This window comes from Corythoichthys intestinalis, chromosome 1 (genome assembly GCF_030265065.1).
Source record: "Corythoichthys intestinalis isolate RoL2023-P3 chromosome 1, ASM3026506v1, whole genome shotgun sequence".
In the NCBI taxonomy this organism is placed as follows: Eukaryota; Metazoa; Chordata; class Actinopteri; order Syngnathiformes; family Syngnathidae; genus Corythoichthys; species Corythoichthys intestinalis.
The window spans coordinates 27833068-27854830 of NC_080395.1; the positions used below are offsets into that span (position 1 = coordinate 27833068).

The 21763-nt window shown below is 38.2% G+C and overlaps 1 protein-coding gene across 2 annotated transcripts; it reads left to right on the forward strand.

The window, feature by feature from the left end:
- The first annotated feature begins 239 nt into the window (after positions 1-239).
- lpcat2 (lysophosphatidylcholine acyltransferase 2) lies at positions 240-21405 on the forward strand. Of its 2 annotated transcripts, XM_057851351.1 has the most exons (15): positions 240-752; positions 999-1141; positions 3472-3564; positions 12355-12572; positions 13535-13647; positions 13767-13827; positions 14047-14105; positions 14258-14292; positions 14433-14487; positions 15887-15969; positions 16048-16173; positions 16244-16397; positions 17728-17826; positions 18266-18407; positions 19804-21405. In XM_057851351.1, exons 1-15 carry the CDS (start codon positions 642-644, stop codon positions 19971-19973), a joined length of 1662 nt encoding a protein of 553 aa, XP_057707334.1. In that variant the 5' UTR covers positions 240-641; the 3' UTR covers positions 19974-21405. The 2 variants fall into 2 exon arrangements, with proteins under 2 accessions (XP_057707334.1, XP_057707335.1); XM_057851352.1 differs by lacking the exon at positions 3472-3564 and having other exon boundaries at positions 247-752.
- Positions 21406-21763: the final 358 nt, after the last annotated feature.

Consider the following 21763-nt stretch of genomic DNA (forward strand, 5'->3'; position numbering starts at 1 on the left):
TGCAAGCAAAAAAAAAAAAAAAAAAAAAAATGAAGATATTACTACCAAAGCATTTGTAATTGCAATCGTTTTCTGGGGGAAATTGAGAATTATCTGACAGATTGCAGGGTGCTAATACTTTTGGCCAGGAGTGTAACGTTAAAACGGCAAAGACACAAACACCTATCAAACAAATCAAAAACAAAACAGTACCAATAATAAAGAGTTCCTAATATAGATAAATAAACAAAAAAGAAAAAATGCTGAGGGAAAATTAATTACTGACCTGCATCCCTGATTTATTTCAAGACTATCCCGAGGCCATTTCCGAATCTATAATATCAAATATTTTCCCCCCAAAAACGGCTGGGGCTGGGGCAGGCCAGGCGGGCAGGCCATTGCAATTTGCAATCCACTTGGATGCTGCTTACACGAGTCTAAAATATTTCCAAAACGGTGGTACAAGGAGGGCGGGGCTTGAATGGGTCACTTCCGGGATGGTTTTGTGAGCTCTGTATTGCTAGCGGGACAGCAGGGGCTTACCCTGTGAAATAGGCAAAAGAAGAAGAAAATAGAAGGAGGTTGAGATAGGGCCTCCGACGAGGAAGTGAAATGATAACATGAAGCTGCTCCTGTAACCTGCGTCGTTTTCGTGGCTCACGATGCCGTCTCAACGCGTCTTCGCACTGCCGAGGCAGCAATCTCTGCTGCTGCCTGCAGTCATCAACCCATTTGTGCAGGACACCAAACTCTCCAAGGCCACCATAATCAAAGTGAGTGACAATGGAGCCTTAATATTAATATGCACAGCAGGAAAACATACGTGTCGATGTGTGCGATTAGGTGCACCTCGCCTAGATTTGCCCTGGCTCTGTATGTAATCTGCTTTGCTATGTTGTTGGGTACTGCAAGAACAATGAGGGCTGTTATGAGCGCCCAACTGATCTGGATTCGACACACGAAATGTAAACTACATGTGTTTCCTAATAGCATTCCTCCCTCACTATTTGTGTGCGCAGTGTTTCCTCCAGGGAATCGTCCTGGTTCCTCTTCGAGCCATTCTCATCTCATTGGTCCTCATGGTGACCTGGCCTGTGGCTGTCATTATCACCTTTAAGCATCCTTTGAAGGGAGCAGTGGCACCAATGACAGGATGGAGAAGGTAACCTCTTAAATGGCCAGGTCAGATGGGGGGAAATTTCACAGTTTTTACAACAACAAATCAAAACCTCTCGCTGAAATAATTAATCAATACTAGCAGCTCTCATAAATGACACTGATTTGTTTTCTTGTTTATAGTAGTCCAATTTTTGAATAATTATTACAATTTTTTTTTTTTTTTTGCTTTAAAAACAGATCTGGTGGAAGTTGTAAAGAAATAAACTGGTTTTATAAAGTGTTAGAACCCATTCACTGCCATGAACAAGTACACACCACAACATACACTGCAAGTGCCAGTTAGGCATGTGTCGGTATGATATTCTTACGGTATGATAGTCTTAAGCCAAAATATCACGGTATTGCAATTACAGCTCTAAAATGTGTTACTTTGAGAAATCTGGATTTAAACAAAAAAAAAAAACTTTTCCATTGAACAGGATTTTTATTTTTCAAAACATGAGGAAATTGCAACATAAGTATAATGTCAAGTTGATATAAATTTAAGAAAATAACAATATTCTAAATAAAATTAAAATAAATGCAGTCCTTTAGGTGAGCCTAAATCCATAGCCACAGCTCAACATTATTACTATTATTATTTTCCATGAAAAACACGTGCGTATGACTTTTTTCATGTTTACATTATACACACACACTCTTTCTCAACACCAGAGAGAAAAAAAAAACACATTTTTTACCATCGCTAGACACACTAAACACACTGGAGTTAACTCTCATAGCTGGTGGGAAATGTTCATGACAGTGTTTACTAACCTTTAATTTTGTATTAATGCGAAATCATATTGGAGGTGTTACCTCCTCAGCAGCCACCTTCCGCAAACATGTTTTACATGCCGGTTGGCCCTCCTCCTCTAAGCCACTGCCGTCTGTAACTTTTCTTCAACCGTAGTATTCCCATTCTACCGATTTTGTTTTCTTCGATGGGGGAAAAAGTTCAGGAGTATCACCTTCTCCAGCCATTGTGTAGCACAGCTGACTCACTGACACGGAGCAACAACCGGTGGGGGAGGCCTGATGCTTACAGCTTCAAGTGAGGGATTTTTCAGTGCATTTTTGGGACATAAAAAATAGCTAAAACCTTAGGTACGGTATGACGGAAAATGTTCGCGTTTTTGAAACCTTGACGTTTTCATACCACAGTATACCATTAAACCGGTAATCGTCACATGCCTAGTGCCGATTACACTAGTCTTTTTTTTTTTTTTTTTTTTTCTGGACAGGGAGTGTTAGAGGACACTGACACACCTCCACAGTAGAGATCTATAGTGCTGAGAAAAACCTACTTTACCAATTGCCACATTACTCAGAATCTGTTTACAATCAGCATATTCTTATGACTTAAGTCAAGTACAAGTGTCATAAAAAAAAATCCAAGACAAGAACAGACATGGAGCAAATGTGTGTCTCTGTTAGAGGTGTAGGTATATGGAACAATTATGAAACTAAAAAGGGCTTGATTTCTGTTTTCATAAAATAGATTTTAAAAATGTGATTAAAAAATATCAATTGGGTTTGATAAGGTGACACTGTAGAAATGTCAGAACTTTGGCTGTTTTAGTTTAATTTTAACAAAAATGATAAGTATGTTTACGTGATACGGATGTATACATTATCTATGTACATTATATACCATACAGTTTCTTAGTTGTTGTTTGTTCAGATTTCCTACAAAAATGTGTCAAATCATCAAACAAATGTAAACATTGGAAAAAGATAACAAAAGTAAACATGCCATATTTAATTAGTCATTAGTTAACTCACAGCTACCTGGCCCTACCTGGCAACAATATAACAAGTAGAAACATGAGAACACTCTTTTGAACATTTTAACTGCTCAGTGATGAAATTTAAAAAACAAAAAAATAAAAATAAAAAGTAATTATACCATTTATTTGTTAATTTTACTTATGGCTGAAATTTACTCAGGTGACTTGAAGTTCCGCTCTGAGACCCCCAATATGTCCGATATGCAGGTGTGATCGATCATTGGAAAGCTTAAAATGTCAATGTTTTGGGTGAAAAAAAATTGTGAACAGGAGGGCATTTAATTTTTTTTTTTTTTTTCAAACAGCAAGACCCAAAATGGAGGTGAGAGCACAATTAAAGACGCCATGATTTTAACGAAATATTTTCGTGTACTTACCTTGTTTCTAAGGGTGTAACGGTTAGGGATGGGAATCGAAATCCGATTCCAATTCGGAACCGGTTCCGAGTGTTTCGAGGCCTCGACATCACAATGAAAAAGCCTTAACGATCCCTTTAATGATTCCTAAAGACGCGTATTGCGTCGTGTCGTGTCTTGTTGTCCAGACGCATCAAACTAGCATGGCGCCAAGAACCACTCGCTCCAAAGTTTGACTACACTTCACCAGGAAAGAGTGTGAAAATGAAAGGTTACGACGGGTAAGCACGAGCATTGCAGCCATAAACATAACAATGACAGCACGTAGGTTCAAACGCTCGAAAGTGTGTCTTCACTTCACGAGGAAAAATTACAACAAAGCGACTTGCAGTCATTGCAAGGTGGAGATAACTGCATCGGGAGGGAATAGACTGCAATGTCCTCACAGAGACAGCTATTCAGCTAGCTAGCTAGCTAACTCCGAAATGACGATACAGAAGACGTTGGTATAATTTGCTGACTTTATTCAACCATCACTTGAAGAGTGAAACTAAGAATAGAAATGAAACAAATCAATTTCGTCCCCAATAACAAACAGGTTTGCATCAACGTAAATCAGCGATGATTAGCTGCTAATAACAGTATGGTTAGCATTCGTTCGCTAGCATTATCACGTCGTTCAAACCACTACACAACTGGATTTAAGTGTCCGATCGCGAGTGGAAACACAACAACAACAACACAAAAGATGATACATACAGGCGTTGCCTCTGTAGATATTAACATTAACAAAGAACGTAGGCTCGTAGAAGTGTTTCCCTCTCTCACTTCGCTTGCTCACTCGCTTGGATGCGGCATTTCTTCGGGTGCCCAAACTGCGGCCCGCGGCCCAAATCCTGCCCGCCTCCACATTTGGTCCGGCCATTTTGAAGTTTTTTTTTTTCTCAATCGTGTTATTTATTTCCTGGCCTTTTTCCTTGAAGAATTCAGAGAGGGTTATTTGGTTATTATCTATTTAATTAATAGTGTTTTTATTATTAATTATTATTATTATATTATTATTTTTATTTTATTTGCTTTCATTCCGTGAAGAATCCAGAAAGGGTTATTTGATTGTGGCTTTCTGAAAAACAATAATTTTTTACATTTATGCACTTCTGCAATCGTTACACTTTTTCTGTTACAAACTGACCCCGGCCCCTCATCAGAGAAGGGAAAAGTTATGTGGCCCTCACAGGAAAAAGTTTGGGGACCCCTGCTTTAACACATATTGCCAAAGGCAGAACAACAACCTATCTGCCAATATATACCAATATTTTTTATTTCTATTAGATAAATGTTTCCGTAAAATGTTACACATTCTTGTGTATTTGCCACTTATTGCCACAGTTAACATTGAGGCTTTGGGCCTCTTTTGATTTCGTTGTGAGTTTGTAAGGTTGCGAGTTCTGATTAAACAAACTCGATGCCAATCAAAACGTTTGTTCTTCTTTTCCCCCAAATTAGAATCGATAAGAGAATCGATAAAGAATCGAATTGTTAAGCAATATCGATAATGGAATCGGAATCGTAAAAATCCTATCAATTCCCATCCCTAGTAACGGTACATGTAATAGTATTGAACCGTTTCGGTACGTGGTGCTTGGTTCGGATCGGACACGTACCGAACGAGTTTCTGACGTATTATAACCCTTACTTTTCGAGGCTGTGAGTCGATCAGGTTACAGTTTCTTTGTGTATATTATATTAACTCCGTCTTCTCTACTATAATGAGAACAAACACGGTAGGACAGTATAACCCAGAAACGTCAACGGCGCAACAATTTGGCCACCGCAAGAACGCAGTGAAACGCGGGCGTTAGTCAATCAGCCAATGCACAGCAGTCGCAGTGAGGCCGCGTGTTAGATGCGTCCCAGAAGCGGCTCAACGCGACGCACGCGAAAAGAACGCAGAGTTTATTATTTGACGCGAGGCGCGGCTCTCCTGCGTTAATACTAGTACCAGTAGCTTGGATCAGGCCGGAAGTCACTCGTGTAAAAATACGCTGGATTCAGTCGATTTTCAAACTAATATGCAATCGTAACCTACTTTTTGAATCCATCAGATCTCTTGAGTGGTACATCAGGGCACAGTTGACTTGTCTTTGTTGATTTACTGCTGGCTATAATAATAACCAACACGGCTCAGTGTTCAATACAAAATCCTCCTACCACAACAAAACAAGTAGGAACTAATATTCACATAGAAACTAAAGTTATACAACATAAAATATACAATATAAATGAATACTACATCAGCTGGATTTATTTCGGATGTTATGGGTGAAACATGGTAATATAACAAGGCTCTTCTTTTTCATATATTTACCCTTTTAAATGTTTTTTTTTTTTTTCCAATTTTTCTTTGTTTGGATCGATTATCTAACATGACTAACATATCGGGGAAAATGCGACAGTAAAAAAAAAAAATACAATTAAGCGATTGTTAAGAGGTTATCTGACTTTTTTACAGACACCATTTTTTTCATTGTGACATAATTTGTTTAAAAGTTTAAAATATGCAAGTGAACAATTTTTTAAGGTCTTTTTTTTTTTTAAACAAAATATTAGACATCAATTAATGGTTCTAAGCTAAAAATGACAGACTATTTGAATAATAAATATAATTACTTACCTTCTTTTTATGGCTGGGTTGAAACAAAAGCGGTTGCACGTAGGGTTGCCACCTGTCCCTTAAAATATGGAACGATCCGAAATTGGGAATTAAATCTTGCGTTCCGTATTGAACTATTACAGAATATAAATGAATAGATACATTTCTATGCATTTTAGGAGTTTTGGGGATGTCCCTTTTTTTCTCTGCCTGTAGAGCTTTGGGCGCGAGGGGGGCGTCCCGTTTTTCTTATTTCTGAAAGGTGGCAACCCTAGTTGCACGGCGTCTGCAAACAGGGTTTCCAGGGTAAAACGGACACATTAAAAATATTTCGGGGGCTTGATTTGCCTTGAATCTGCTATGGCAGCATATAGACATATTGCTCTATCGAACACAACAGTTCTTTTGCCGTAAAATACAGCAGTTTATTTTAAAGAGGAGTGCAAGAGCAGAAACTGCTTTTTCAGTCTTGTCTGTGTTTTCCGCCTTATACAATATGTTCATTTATATGAACATGACATGTTCAATAATGTAATCAATCTATGGCGTGTCCTGTGAGCACTCTTGTGCTGCATCATGTTCTCGATTTACAATCCCTATCCAAAATGCACTTCAGCCAAAGCAGTGTATCATCAGAATTACAGATCTTGACATTGTTTATGTTAAGTGGTTTTCGAGATCATATCTGTTTCACCAGCATTGCTTCGGGTGTGTTCCCAGAACACAGCGATTTCCGTAAACTGTTTGGATTCTTCTCTTCCTCGCTTATGCTTGAACTCATCCAATATCTGATGATCTGATTGCTTTATTTAAACTGAATTTCTTCTGCTAGAATAGTTGCGGAAGCAGACAACTCAAGCAATGAGGAAGTGAATCGCGGAAGTCGAAAGTAGTCGCAAACTAAAGTTGAAATAAAGTCAAATGTTGTGCAACCCTCATTGCAATGACTTGCAGCCATAAAGTGACCTGTAAAATATGCCACTAGTTAAGGTATACCTGGACAATATAATGATATTTTATAACCTAAATATAGTGCCAATGATATTAGATCGTAAGAGGTATTGCTGTTTATTCCATAATATAATATCTTGTAATTTGTGCAATGGAGTTGGCTGACTTGATGTGTTATTGTTTCAATCTTATTATAGGAAATTATCAAATGAGATCAGGGTATCTGCAGGGTCTTAAAAAATATAAAAATATCTGAAATCCAATAATTTGTCTAAAATTCCCACAGCAACAATTTCAAATTAACATTGACAGTCAAGTATGCACTTATTTTCACAACGCTAGCTTTATTTTGGTGAGATTTACACAATGAATGCAGGAGAATAATATTCCTGCTCTGCAGGGAGGTACAAGTCATATGTAGCATACAATTTATAAGGAACTTAAGGAAACATACATAACATGTTTGGAAATTAAAATACCGTAATTTCCCGAATATAACGCGCACTTTTTTTTCCCCAAAATCAACTTGTAAAATAATGTTGCGCATCATAAATGGGTACATGGATGGATATATATATATATAAAAAACGATTTTTTTTTTAAATTGACAAGGCCACGTTGTGTTGAAGAAAAGTATGTGGCGAGCCGTTGCCGACCATTACGGTACGAGACGTCACCATTTTGTTTCGGTAATACTTTACTCTGATCGGCCGAATGATTTCGTCTGTGTTAAATTCTGCTTTTTTCACTCTTCATAAAGCACAGAATTTAGTTTCTTGAACTCATTTGAGGCAACGTTTATTGCAGCTCTGCAACTCGGACCATAACAAACATAACAACAGACTTCCTCTGTGTGTCCGTCAACTATATCTGTCCCTCTGGAAACTCAAACCCAAATAACAATAGTTCCTATTGTTACTGTCGTGTCGACAGCGATGAGAGCTCTCGGATTTCCGACTTACGTTCTCACTTTCATTTTACCGTATCAATCCATGGAAGAAACATGAATTCATCATGATAAAACGAGCAAGTTATACAGCAGCCTTTAAAAGAAAAGTCACATCTGTTTTGTTTTCTCCTAGATTCTGGTAAGTTGGAGAAGTTGTCAAATCATATTATTACTGTAAATATTGTCAGTTTATGGTAATGTTTTGAACTACCAATATGCTATGCTTGTGATGTGTTTCACCATTCAGTAAAATGACATTTCTGTATCTGTACACGAGCTCTGTTTTCTTGTAATCTTCTATTTATTGGTGCTAAAATTAGGGTGCACATTATAAACGGGTACAATAATTTTCCCTAGATTTTACAAGTAAATTTGGGGTGCGCATTATACACGAGTGCGCCTTATATTTGGGAAATTACAGTAGGCCAAACCCTGAAAACTGTAAAACAACACAAAACTAATAACCAACTCCTGGCCAACTCAGAGCAAGTCCAAATTGAAATGCATCCATGTGGAAAAAAACAACAACAACAAAACAGCCTGCACGAAACGTTCATGGTCGTTACTCAAAGTGCAAAACAATACAATACGAAGACCAGTAATGGGCTAGCTAAATGAGAAAAATGAATATATATTTCACTTGAGTATAGTCAACACCGTTATTCCATTTACAAGTACAGCTCATGAGCTAATGCTAAATTGAAAAGTGCGCTAAAACACTTTTTTTTTTTCTTCGCCACTTTTCGACATAACTGACATAACAACAGACCTCTCACCACAAATCTTTGTCCATAACAGTATTGTCCTGTCTGGTTTAATAATTTTACATGTGGATTTTTCCACATTGTTTAGTGCACATTAAACACTAACTCAATTTAGCACATATAGGAAACTCACTAGGATAGGTATGGAAAGACAAACATTCCTCTCCTTGGCTCAATACGCACTGGACTCGTCTCCAATATCTAACTTAAAACAAAATGTGAATGACTAACTTTAAATTTTCAGGGAGTGTTATTTTTCTTAGACAACTTGTTTGGAAGCTTCTGGAAGTTTTTTTTTTTTTTTTAACATCTAACGTTGCCGCTCCCTCTAGGTATTTTCTTCACCAAGTTTGTGGCCACAACGGCCACACTGGTCTCCCACGGGGACAGTGCATTGCAGTTATTACAATTAAAATGCGACTGATAGATCCTTGCACACGCCCCTGGGGGGTGGGGTGAGCAAATCACGTGAATGACGGCTCGGAAGCAGGCAGGGGCGGACTGGGACTAAAAAGCAGCCCTGGAGTTTGACTCAGCCCAGCCCACAAGAATCGCTGTATACAGACCCTCTAGGGGGGTCCGGGGGCATGCCCCCCCGGGAGAATTTTTAAAAATATTTTATTGTAAAATGCATCAATTTCGTTCACTTTGAGAGAAAAATGAGGAAAATGTGTCTAGACCAGACATGTCCAAAGTCAGGCCCGGGGGCCAGATGTGGCCCATGGACAAATTTCATCCGGCCCCCAGCCTCTGTCATAAAATCAATAACGTCTGGCCCACACACAGACTTAATAAATTGGTCAGAATTACTGCAACCAGCATATGAAGTAGCTTACACACTAAATGCTGCTCCTCATTTACCCACTAAAAGGCTGCGGCACTCCACACATTACCCCGTGTGACCCTTTACTCCCAATTTTCTAAAATGGCGACAATCAACAAAAAAAAGCAAGTTGATTGCGATGGCCGACGCTTCAAGGATAGGTGGAAATTGGACTATTTCTTCTCTAAAATATGCAACAACTGTGTCTGCCTCATTTGCAAAGTCGCTGCTTTTAAAGAATTCAATGTGAGAGAATATTGCCAAACAAGACAGGCTGACATGTATGACAAGATTACAGGGAAGATACATAGTGATAAACTGGAGCAACTTGAAGCTAGTTTAATTTCACAGCAGCAGTATTTCGCAAGAGCCCGAGAGTCGAAAGAGTAAGCCACAAAGGCTAGTTGCGAGATTGTTGAAATTATTAATTTAAAAAAAATAATAAAGCAAATGTGACACACACAATGGCTTGCTAAAATTTGCTTAAATATATTGTTCTACGTAAAGGACGTCAGCCAAGGTCGGCCCCCCACATTTTTATCACACCAAATCTGACCCCCTTTGCAAAACGTTTGGACACCCCAGGTCTAAACTGTGACTGTCTGACTTGGGGCGCTCAAAGTACTGCAAGGATGAACTGTAGTTGGATTCATCTTCTGCCTTAGCTCTATAATCAACCTGAATAAACAAATAAAATAATTTATTTTTCAAAGCAAGTTTTATGTATCCAATTGATTATAATAACACCTATCCCGTGTCTATAAAATGACTTCATTGTTTATGCCATAATTAATCTTGCCACACAAATAATAAATTCCAAGGAAAATACAATAAACATTTCAAGACAAATCCTGTAATCTTATTGGAAAGTATTAACCAGAAAACAAAACGATATATAAATGATGAAAAAATATATATAAATTTAACTACCTAAACTTGAAAGTAAAACAATTCATTTTATTAATATTTTGTTACATTTCTTCTGAATTAATATTGCTGCTGCGTGTGCATACGTTGTTTTACAGCTAAAATGTTTGCCAATTGCTAATACACCTAGCAAGTAACCCTCTCCATCTCAACCCTTCGTGGGCCACAAGAAGTCTTCAGCCAGGTGCATTGCTGCCACCTGTCGGATTGGATGCGAACTGTAGATAATCACAGAGTAGAGAGTGGATAAAAACAGCGTAGTGTGTATGGCGGCCGCCGGCCGTTCAGAGCACCGGCCGTTCTGTGATCCTCCAGAAGCTACAGATTACCAGTCCGCCCCTGGAAGCAGGCATCAGCACCCCAAAAAAATCTTTTCGTCACGTTAGAGTCATCTAATACGCGTTTTCAGCTCGTCATCATGACGTCATCGTCATGAAAAAAAAATGTTCGTTAACGAAATGTTTTTGTTGTCGTCATTGTTGACGAAGACAACACTGCTTGGAACATTGGATATCGAGGCATTTGAATCCCATTGCAAATCTGAAAGGCACAAGACAGTCAGCAAACGCCGTTTGTGGTTCACATGTTGTTTCACAAAAGCGAAAGTTTTAGTGTTTGTTAGATTAAGCATTTTGTATCACAGTGTGAAAGAGCACTGGAAATAAATTCATATACTTTGCAAGTAATTCAGGGCCTCCAATTTTCTTTCAAATCAATTATTAGTTTTTTGCCGGTATCTATTTGAAATGGGTCTTAAATTTTATTCATTATGGTCTTTAAAAAGTCTTTAAAAGTCTTTGGCTTGTTGAACCCTGCAGACACCGTGCTAATACATGGTCAAATTGTTTACCGGTCCATCATATTACGAACAACTACTGAAAGTAGCGCTGTCAAATGATTAAAATTTTTAATCGAGGTAATCACAGCTTAAAAATTAATTAATCGTAATTAATCGCAATTTAAACCATCTCTAAAATATGCCGTATTTTTCTGTAAATTATTGTTGGAATGGAAAGATAAGACACAAGACGGACATAAACATTCAACATACTGTACATAAGTACTGTATTTGTTTATTATAACAATAAATCCACAAAATGGCATTAACATTATTAACATTTATGTGTGTTTTGCATAGCTATTTGATTGGGAGTGCCAGTTCTCTTTGCATTGATCGATTTTCTTTTTGTGAACATTGTTTTTTGAGAGATAAGAATATTATTTTTGTTGTGCTTAACTGTTCCACCCAATTGCATGATGGGAAGTTGGGCAACCATGACTGTCAGTAGTGGCTGCAAATGGTATACAATATGTTCTGCGTTGTGTTCAATTAAGTGTGTTAAGAAAAAGATCGTCTTTTGCTCCGCCCAAATGCATGAAGGGAAGACCAAGACTGTTAGTAGTGGCTGCCAAAGCTTCCAATAAATGGTGCAGTCCAATGAACGCCTGTGTCCACTCGCATTTCTCTGCCTTTTCCCTCTCAATGTGTTAAAACGGCAGCATTGTAAACTGTTTGAGGCAACGCATGAACGGGTCATTCCTTCCATGCGTTAATTGCGTTATATATTTTAACGTGATTAATTAAACAAATTATTTACCGCCCGTTAACGCGATAAATTTGACAGCCCTCATTGAAAGCCAAATTAATCTTGTGCTATTCATTTTGATGCACAGAGAATGAAAACACAGAGATGAAAATTAATATTTAAGGTATTTTCTTAACATAAGACTTATGTTTAATCTAGCTAAAGTAAAACAAAATCATTCCGTGGCATCGGAAAAGTTGAAAACACAAACAATATTTAGTTAGTTTACTATTCAATTTACTAGTTGATTCAGTTTTTGGTTTTATAGATATATACACTTTGCCGTTGTTGACGTGACTCTCCTGTTTCTGTTAAAATTAGACTAAAAGCTAAAAAAATAAAAATAAAAAAAACACACACTTATAAATTAAACCTTTCTGATACTCAGTGAGTTGACATTTCTGTTGATTGTCTGCAGACTAATGTGTCAGAGTGTAATGGCCGCCCTGGGACGAGCATACTACTTCTGCATGGGCTTCCGTGTGGTGGTCAAGGGCAAGCAGGTGGGCAGTGGTGAAGCCCCCATCCTTGCAGTGGCCCCTCACTCCACCTTCTTTGACGGTATCGTGTGCATCGTTGCTGGACTGCCCTCCACTGTGTCCCGAGTGGAGAATTTGGCCACACCCATATTTGGCAGTAAGAAATATTTGGGCATCGTTTGGGACACCTTGTGGGAAATTGAACATTTGTGCTTTTATGACAATAGTTGAGATTAGGGATGTCCTGATCGCATATTGTTACACCTGAGTCCGAGTCACCTGATTTTGAGATGTCGACACATAGTCCCGATCTGATACAAAAAATATATTTTTTTGGTGTTTAGTTGAACAAATGTGTTGCCGAGTATAATACGTATATATGTTTGTATTTTTGGCAATGCCATTGTATTTATGGATTATTTTGTTGTTTTTTTTTAACAATTAAAAAGTAAAAATAATATAAATTAGGCCTGAACAATATTGGAAAACATTTAAAATTGCGATATACTCTATATTGCCAAGTCTCCACCCTTTCTTTTTGCATTGGAAGTACTGGTGCACCCACATTTTTCATTGCATCACCTTTAAAACCATACTTAAATCACTCTGCATAACATTCATATAATTCATACGAGTGAGTCCTCTCAAATTGACTCACGCTTAGACGCTCACGCTGACGAGAACTGCCTCTCGACAACAAAGATTGACTAAACGATGATTAAAACATATGTGTGCCTTTGATCGCAGTGCTATTAAGCCTGATCAACGTTACAAACCTGTCAATCATCATTAACTTTTAGTAGCAAACGCCAGCTGCACTTGTGATCAAGAAAAGCAGTAGGAAGGAGTGTGAGAGGCTGGACAAGCATGAAGCAGAAAAACATCGAATATATTTTTAAATTAAAAACCCGATCCTTTTCACCCGATTCCGATCCTCTGAAAAATGGTGCGATTGGCCCGATTTCTGATCACGTGATCAGATTAGGACATCCCTAGTTGAGATTGGCTCAGTTTAATTTGAAATGATGCAAATGGTATCCAATCTAATATGAAATAAACCTGTTATGTCACTTAGGTTATTATTTTCATCTTTTTTTTTCTTTCGGGTTTTTCTCACAGGGTTTGTACGCTGCCTCCAGCCAGTGTTGGTGTCCAGAAAAGACCCTGACTCTCGGAAGAACACAATCCAAGAGATAGTCGGGAGAGCAAAGTCGGGAGGCCGCTGGCCCCAGGTTCAAAAAGATAGTACACAAATAAACCAAGCCTTGTTACTAAAGAAGAGTTTCAGAGTTGAAATTGAGGCTAGTTGCATCATTTCCTTTGTATGCAACCCTTTTTTCCCTCTATACAGGTTTTGATATTTCCTGAGGGGACCTGTACAAATCGCTCATGTCTCATCACATTCAAACAAGGTTAAGTATTAAAAGCCATGTTTTTTCATCGCACTCAGATAAATTACTGGCACTTAACTCAACTGGCATTAGGCAAGAGACAAAGTGTACACTGGTCTGCTCACAAGCCCATAGCATGGCACGTGTAAATAATCAAGCTATCACACCTATAGTAAATACACAGATATTTTAGATCTGCAACATTTATTATGTATTGTTTGTATGCATTCCATCCTATAGGTGCCTTTATTCCAGGTGTACCTGTGCAGCCTGTGATTTTGAGATACCCCAATAAAATAGTAAGTTTTACTGAATGAAATATTATATTAACACAGCTCTTGTATTTGAAGTCATTGGAATCTGCATGTGTACGAGATGTTGTGTTGGTTGATTACAAATGGCTTATCCAAGTACATTAAATTTGCTTAATTGGTCATTTCTTTCCATCCAGGATACAGTCACATGGACCTGGCAAGGTTTCAGCTCGTGAGTTGACTCATTACACATTGATGTGTCTTTATTTGGCAGATAAAAACAAAACTCATAAACAACTCCCTTGTTTAGCAAAGCATGCTTGTATATTTAATTTTATGTTACCCACAATTCTGATGAGTATATGTGTGTAGGAGGACCCTCCTACTTCTAACCTTGTGTCAGCTCTACACCACAGTGGAAATTGAGGTAATCTTTACACTATTCCCGTTTGTTTTTATTTCAAAATTGACTCATCTTGTAGAATAAGAGAAGCAGGAAAAGCAATTTTACAAGAATATAGAATACAGGTATATTAATCCAGTACTGGACTCTGCATTAACTGAACAGAAATTAAGGAAATAGTGTGCATCATTGGAGTTGTCTACCAAACCTACAAGTATACTTTCATCCCTCATCTTTAATGGGGACCAGAACCCGTCACAATAAGTAAAGTAACGGAGGAAGTAGCGCCCCCGTTTAATGTATTTATTCAGATTTAACATTGGAAAGAGATACAGAGAACAAGTATTTGATACGCTGCCAATGGGTTTTCCCATTGGCAGTGTATCAAATACTTGTTCTCCCCACTGTACATGTAAGACATGTTTTTTCACTTTTTTTCCCCCTAAAGTATAATCGTTTGTTCATGTATATACAAATATTTGAAAAAATATTTTTAATCACTTGAAATGTAATCATTATAAGTTTTAAACATGTTGCTGTCCCACTGAATTATTTTTAAAGAAGAATTAAGTATAAAAATGCTTGTCTTCAATAAATGCTTCATTGAGTGAGTCCACTCAAATCTCTCAAGCTGCTCACTTACACACAATGAGTTGCTACAGCAACTGTTCAACAAGTTAAACGATGATTGACACATGCAGCGCTTTGAAGCTTCGGTTTCCAGGCATCTGTGGCAAGATCAAACATTAAATGTCTGTCAATCATCGTTAACTTTAATCAGCAACTCCAGTGCACTGCCTGAGCAACGAAGAGCAGGGAGAGGGAGGGAGAGAGGGAGAGTGAGACTACGTGACCGATTCAGGAAAGCTCTTCTGTATATATTAATTTATTCTTCATATGAAAAAAAAAATCTGCAATGGACTGAGGGCGCGAAGTTTAAAACGCGAAGTATTGAGGGGTCACTGTATTTATATATGTATAATTTATACCTTAAAACAGGGGTCCCCAACCTATTCCAGAAAGGCCATTTTATTTCAGCCAAACAAGATGACATCATTTTACCAATCTGGTGTTTTACAAGTGCAATCAATTGATTGTCATCTGGTGTTGCTTGTTTTAGAAGAAACGTCATTGGTTCAACTCTCTGGACCGGTTTAGAGACCCCTGTCTAAAAATACTTGTCCCAAATGCAGATTAATTGGATTTGAGGTCTAGGTTATCTTTTTCAAATATTTACCTTTGTTTGGAGATGTTAAACATCCTGGGAATGCAAACAAATTGGTATTATAACGAAGAGGAAAAATACTTAGTCAATCACATCAATATAGTGAAGGATTACCAGCTATTTATTTGTGTAAATATGCAAAAAATGACAACTGACTGCAATACCTGTGACCTTTTTATGATTTACTGTATTTTTCAGTTTCTGCCACCTCACATTCCCACAGAGGAGGAGAAGAAAAGTCCTGCTTTGCTCGCTAGCAAAGTGAGAGACATCATGGCCAAGTGAGCGAAGACACATTCTCAAAGAGTCAAACTTCCCTTTTTTTCTGTATTACAGTATGTGCTTAATCACGCTTACAGGGCGTTGGGTGTCCCTGTGACGGACCACACCTATGAAGACTGCCGCCTGATGATCTCTGCCGGCGAGTTGACCCTGCCCATGGAGGCTGGCCTGGTTGAATTCACCAAAATCAGCCGCAAACTGAAGTATGACATTCTAACAAATAATAAAAATGATTTAATCTGACACCATATAATGATGTCCATTCTTCTTCAGCATCAAGTGGGACAACGTAAGGAAGGAATTGGATGGCTTCGCTGCCATGGCCAGCTCTTGCAAAGGGGGACGGATCACCATCAAGGAGTTTGCTAGCTTCCTCAAGCTCCCCGTCAACCCTGCCCTGGAGGAGCTGTTTGCGCTCTTCGACAGGGTATGACACTTGGCATCTTTAGTTCCATAGTAAGCAAATACGCTTTGGTTAAATGTTCATGGTGAACATTTGTATGAGTATTATGTATTTTTAAATGCAGCAGAGCCCCAACTATTTTAGTATGCACGGTTCATTGGAAGCTAATGCTAATATGTGCTAACAGTACAGTTTTTATAGTCCAGTCCATCATGGGCGGTGAATCTGTGTGGTGTGATATTACAGTATGAATTGACAAACTCTTGCCAAATTTAGAAATATCACAATATTTTGCTTGTAGAAGATAAGCAGGTTATCAAAAACTCGTGCTGTTGTACTTGAACAGCTACGTTGGGGACCCAACCATTTTCATGCAAGCAATAAAAGAGTCAATTTCCCGTAGTATATTATCCATTTAAATGGAAAGTAGTACAGTGGTACCTCTACATACGATCGCTTCGACACACGAACTTTTCGACATCCGACGTAAAATTTGACTCGCCATTTGTTTCTACATCCGACGACATGCTCGAAATACGACGACAATGGCAGCACCGCAGACGAATGCACGGCGGATTTTCTTGTGTGACAAATCAACACAGGTTTCAGAAAAGGTTGATACAGGTGGTGAAACAAGGAAAAAGTTGATGCTTACCTTCTAAATGAAGATGCAAATGACAGAAAAATATGAGCGTGGGGTGGGCATCCGTGAAATGGCTCAACAATACATCTCCACGGTCCTCCTCCGACCATCGTTCGCCAGTCTTTGTAAGTTAAGCTGACAATTCTTATTGTGGTAACATCTCCAAAGAAATCGCCAGCTTCGCCACGTTTTCATCATTTCTTTCACAACTTATTCAACACAAAACGCCTGCTGTCTGCCGCAATTGACGGTGTTCTCAAGAGAACATTCAAAGTGAAAGTGAAACTCAAGCTCACCGGTTCGTCTCTGGCACGTCAGCGCCGCGGTGCGTTCAGGTACACAAAAAAACGTCCGCCTTATTAGAACCCGATTCGTTACACTATTACAGGAATTATTATTATTATTTTTATTATATTATTCCAATTTTGATTTATAATGTATTTGTTTTGCTACGTGTAATTGCCATTTGTAATAGCACCAGCAGTATTTTTTAAGGATTTAGTGCAGGTTTTTGGGCTGTGGAACAAATTAATGGAATTATAATGTATTCCTATGGGAAAATCCTGCTCGACATACGACCATTTCGACTTACAAACAAGGTCCTGGAACGGATTAACTTCGTATGTAGAGGTACCACTGTATTTTAGTAGTGCTCAAAGCTTGAAATGTTACCTTCATGTCTGTACTTGCATGTTTTTCTTTCTTCCCAAGAATGGAGATGGCACCATAGATTTCAGAGAGTATGTCATTGGAGTGACCATCTTGTGTCGACCTGCTAACACTGAAGAAGTGCTGCGCATGGCATTCCGGGTATGTTAAATTTGCAAACTCCAATTTTTCATCAGCTCCATTCCACTGATGTCAGAGGAGTAATAACGTAGAGGATTTAAAATAAAATATTTTAGCATTGTCTCATGCGAGGTATGACTAGGTTTGAATAATACTGAACAAGGCTGAAAGCCTATTGTGTGGCCCAGCTGTGAAATGGAAGCGGACAGCTGCATTCAAAGACATTTGGATCATGTCACGGTAATAATCTGTGTCTGCTGCCGACCGCTGTGGGAGTCATGGAGTCAGTCTCAGAGTCAATTTCCCCAACTAGGAGAACAAATGTGGTTTTTGATGAGGACTGAAAGAAATAAACAAAAAAAAAACTTTAGTTCCTGAACTAACTTTCACAGGAAACACTTTGTGGTATATTTTCTTTGCTCCAAATACAGTTGTATCATCCATTATCTATGTGTTTTAGCTATTTGACATTGATGAGGATGAGAAAATCACACGGGAGGAGTTCACGGCGCTGCTGCGCTCAGCTTTGGGCGTATCCGATCTCAACATGGCCAAACTTTTCAAAGAAATTGACGCAGACGGCTCGGGTTTCATCACGTTCAGTGAGTATACAATTAAATCTTTCTCTTGTGTAAGTAAATCTGCCTCAAAGTATATATGTAGATTTATTTTTTGTTTGCATGTTTTTTAGGCTGCAAAATGGTTTATCAAATTTTGGCAGTACATGTTTTTTTTTAATTGTACAGTGTGTATATTATTTTTGACAAGGCTTTAAAAGTCTCTTCTACTAGAAAGTAAGAATATATTTAATATAGCACCATCAAATTTGGTACAGCTTTACCTGACACCTTTTTTTCCAGTACAGTTTGAACTATGGCACGTTGTCTTTGTACTGTTTTCACTACTTTTGCTTCTTGTGTTTTTCTGATTCCACTTGTTTTTGCTTTGAGGCGCTGTCAGTGTTAATGTGTTGTTGTTTGTTGGCTTTCCACTGATGGAAACACATTCGCAGGCTGTAAAGCCAATGCAAGAGGCGGCACTATAACCCTTAATTGTAAAGTCAATTGCCGTAAGGTCATTTTAGCCAATGAAAAGCTAGATAAGAGCAATTTCAACAAAGAAGTCCACAGTAAAACAAGTCCTTCCCGAAAAAAAACATCCATAAATGCATGAATAATACTTTTACTGTAGTGCGTATCTAATCCGCTGCCCCTTAGGGCGATGGATGTCAATCCATTAGGAGGGCTGGCAGTGATAACTTTATTAAGTGACCCTGGATTGGTCAGACCTCTCTAAACCCAAGAAACATTTTTTTGCATTGTAAGAGAAAGCCCGAATAGTATTTTCTTTGCACAATCCACCTATTAATCGTCTGCACAGCTATTTTTGTACATACATTTCGTTTCACATTTTTGGGGTGTTGATTTCAAATCAGCTGTCAGTTGTTCTTTTTTAAATTTTCTGTGTGCTTTAGTTTTCATGCAATCAGCATTTTTTGATATTGCTATGTTAGTGATGTATTAATAGTTTATACAGATTCTTCATATATTTTTGCCCAAAGACCAGGCGAACCTTTCATACTCTTACATGGTTGCATACATTTTTCGGAATCATTGTCAACATTAGCTTGTCAGAGTTGACTGATTGTCACATACTGGGGTACTTTGGCAGCAGTGAAGTACAGTCACAGTGTCCCTATTGTTAGTCTCCTGTGTCTGCAGTTGTCTAAAACATAACAGGTATTAATTTTTCTACATATAGTTACTTTTGGGCTATACATTTTAATCTTTGCAAAAAACGTTTTAGCTGAGGTCAGATATGGATTCAGCGTACCATAATTATGTGAGAGCACGTGTTTGCATCAATGCGACAAAGTTGTTTGTTGACCAATGTAGTTACTCAAACTCTTGGACTTTCAGAAAAATGGCCTTCAATTTGGCCCGCGTTTGTCTGACAAATCTACTTTTGAAAATATTTCATTTATTGGGGATCCCCCAGGTGAGTTTCAAGCGTTCGCCATGACCCATCCGGAGTACGCCAAGCTCTTCACCACCTATCTGGAACTACAGCGGTACCAGGCCATACAGGAGGCAACGCCTGGAGAGCTGCAGCTAAGCGGTTCGGGTGAGAATCAGGAAGACAGCACCTCGGACAAGAAGGAAGACTAATTGAATCCATGATCCTCACTCCCTTTGGTCATGAAAACCATGTCGCACTGTAGGCCATGTTGCTTGCCTATTTTATGGACATTTTAAAAATGCATTGATTTTCAGTCTTAGTAGTGCCTTATGCGGCAGACACACTAAATCCGCTGGGTTAGGAGCACCTGAAAAAGTTACAGTTTAGTCACAAGTTTTGTGTTTTCTTATAATGTTCTTCCTTCCTTATCGAATTTTATTTTTGAGGGCATTTTGAGGGAAAACGATGTTAGTATGCTTTTAGAAATGGACCAGCTGAAGCCAGTTCAACTTTTCAATGTGAAATTTGGTAGACATGTCTATCATGAACAAATACAACATGTTTTTTATTTGAAGTGGCCATTTTAGTATCATCTTGGCTTGATGAACTCTTCTGACAGTTTTTATGACAGCACCAGATGCCAGATCACAACAAAAAAATCCGTTAGGCATATCTGGCATGACAAAACTGTTTTTGTGTGACTTTTGAGGTATCCTTCTCCCTCCATATTATAATCCAAGTAGAATGATTTAGGGATCAGTGTGGAGATGAGGGTAATGAAGCAGGGGTTTAATACAATATACTAAATTGAACTGTATCACAACTAACTTAGGTGTTAGTTGCATTGATCCACATATAACAAGATAATTTGGTGTTGGGTGTTTTTAACTTAATTATTGTGCTTTGGCTTGCCGTGTGTGCTATTCCTTGTGTGCTTTCCACCTCATGTGACTTTCTAGGAGTGTACCACTCCAACCCCTTCTTTTATTTTTACATTGAGGCAGATTCTCAGTGCGCTAGTGTAATTAGTGTACAGTATGCTTTAATAGGATTCCAAGCAAGCAAGCAGATGTGTTGTTTGTACTCAGGGACATGGACCTTTGTAAGACAGTTGGATAATTAGCCAGAGCTTTTGCTCTGCGTGTTCTATATATTTACATCCTCGCTCGGCATGCTGAGACAGCATAAGTTGACTCCAGTGCAAATAAAATAGGGCAATTTGTGAGCAAAAAGGCAAACTGTGTATTCCAGGAGGCGTTCATAGGAACAACAAGCTGTTTTGTTTTGTTTTTTATTTTGTCGACGCATCAAATTTTGAAAGTACAACAAGAATACATGTTTAATTAACATGGTTTTACACTGAACAAATTTTAAGTTCATAATGAGGCAGACGTTATTTTAAGACAAGCCTGTGTGATATTAACTGAGTTACCACCTGGGGGCAGCAGTTAGCTGGCAATGTTTTAATCCTTCACATTGGTCCCTCACTCCATAGCATGTTATGCACTCTGAAAGACAATACTTCCTTTAACTTTTTTATATTATTGTTGCTCCAAATGTTTACACAGTGAAAACAAGCAAATGTGTTATTGTGACATGTCAATTGTGAATAAAAATAAAACTGCCAACTGTGAATCACGATTTTTGTTTTCTCTCAATTTGTGGGAGTATGTTTTGTATACTGTTTTCTGCTCTAAAAAGCTGTTTTCAATGCAATGACCATGCTGTACCTGTTACCTGTAGCCATTAAAACAATGCTGAAATTAAGGAAACCTTAACAACCTTACTACTGGTCTAACAACTTTAATATTCCCCCTTCTAAATTAACTTATTAAGGGGCTCAACGGATAGAATGACTTGTAGTTCTCAAAAGATAAACCTTATTATTAGTTAAATTATTTGATATTGAAACCCCTCTTGATGTTTTCATGTTTATACAATTTGTGAAATTAGTTTAACTAGTTGGTCACATGGTTACGCTGCCGGACTTCCAGAGTAT

What these genes read in the sequence shown, in the direction of transcription:
- lpcat2 (XM_057851351.1), top strand. Translation starts at nt 642, where the DNA reads ATGCCGTCTCAACGCGTCTTCGCACTGCCGAGGCAGCAATCTCTGCTG. An exon ending in CCAAGGCCACCATAATCAAA is followed by an intron (nt 753 to 998) that starts GTGAGTGACAAT and finishes TTGTGTGCGCAG; the next exon opens with TGTTTCCTCCAGGGAATCGT. An exon ending in GGCCACACCCATATTTGGCA is followed by an intron (nt 12,573 to 13,534) that starts GTAAGAAATATT and finishes TTTTTCTCACAG; the next exon opens with GGTTTGTACGCTGCCTCCAG.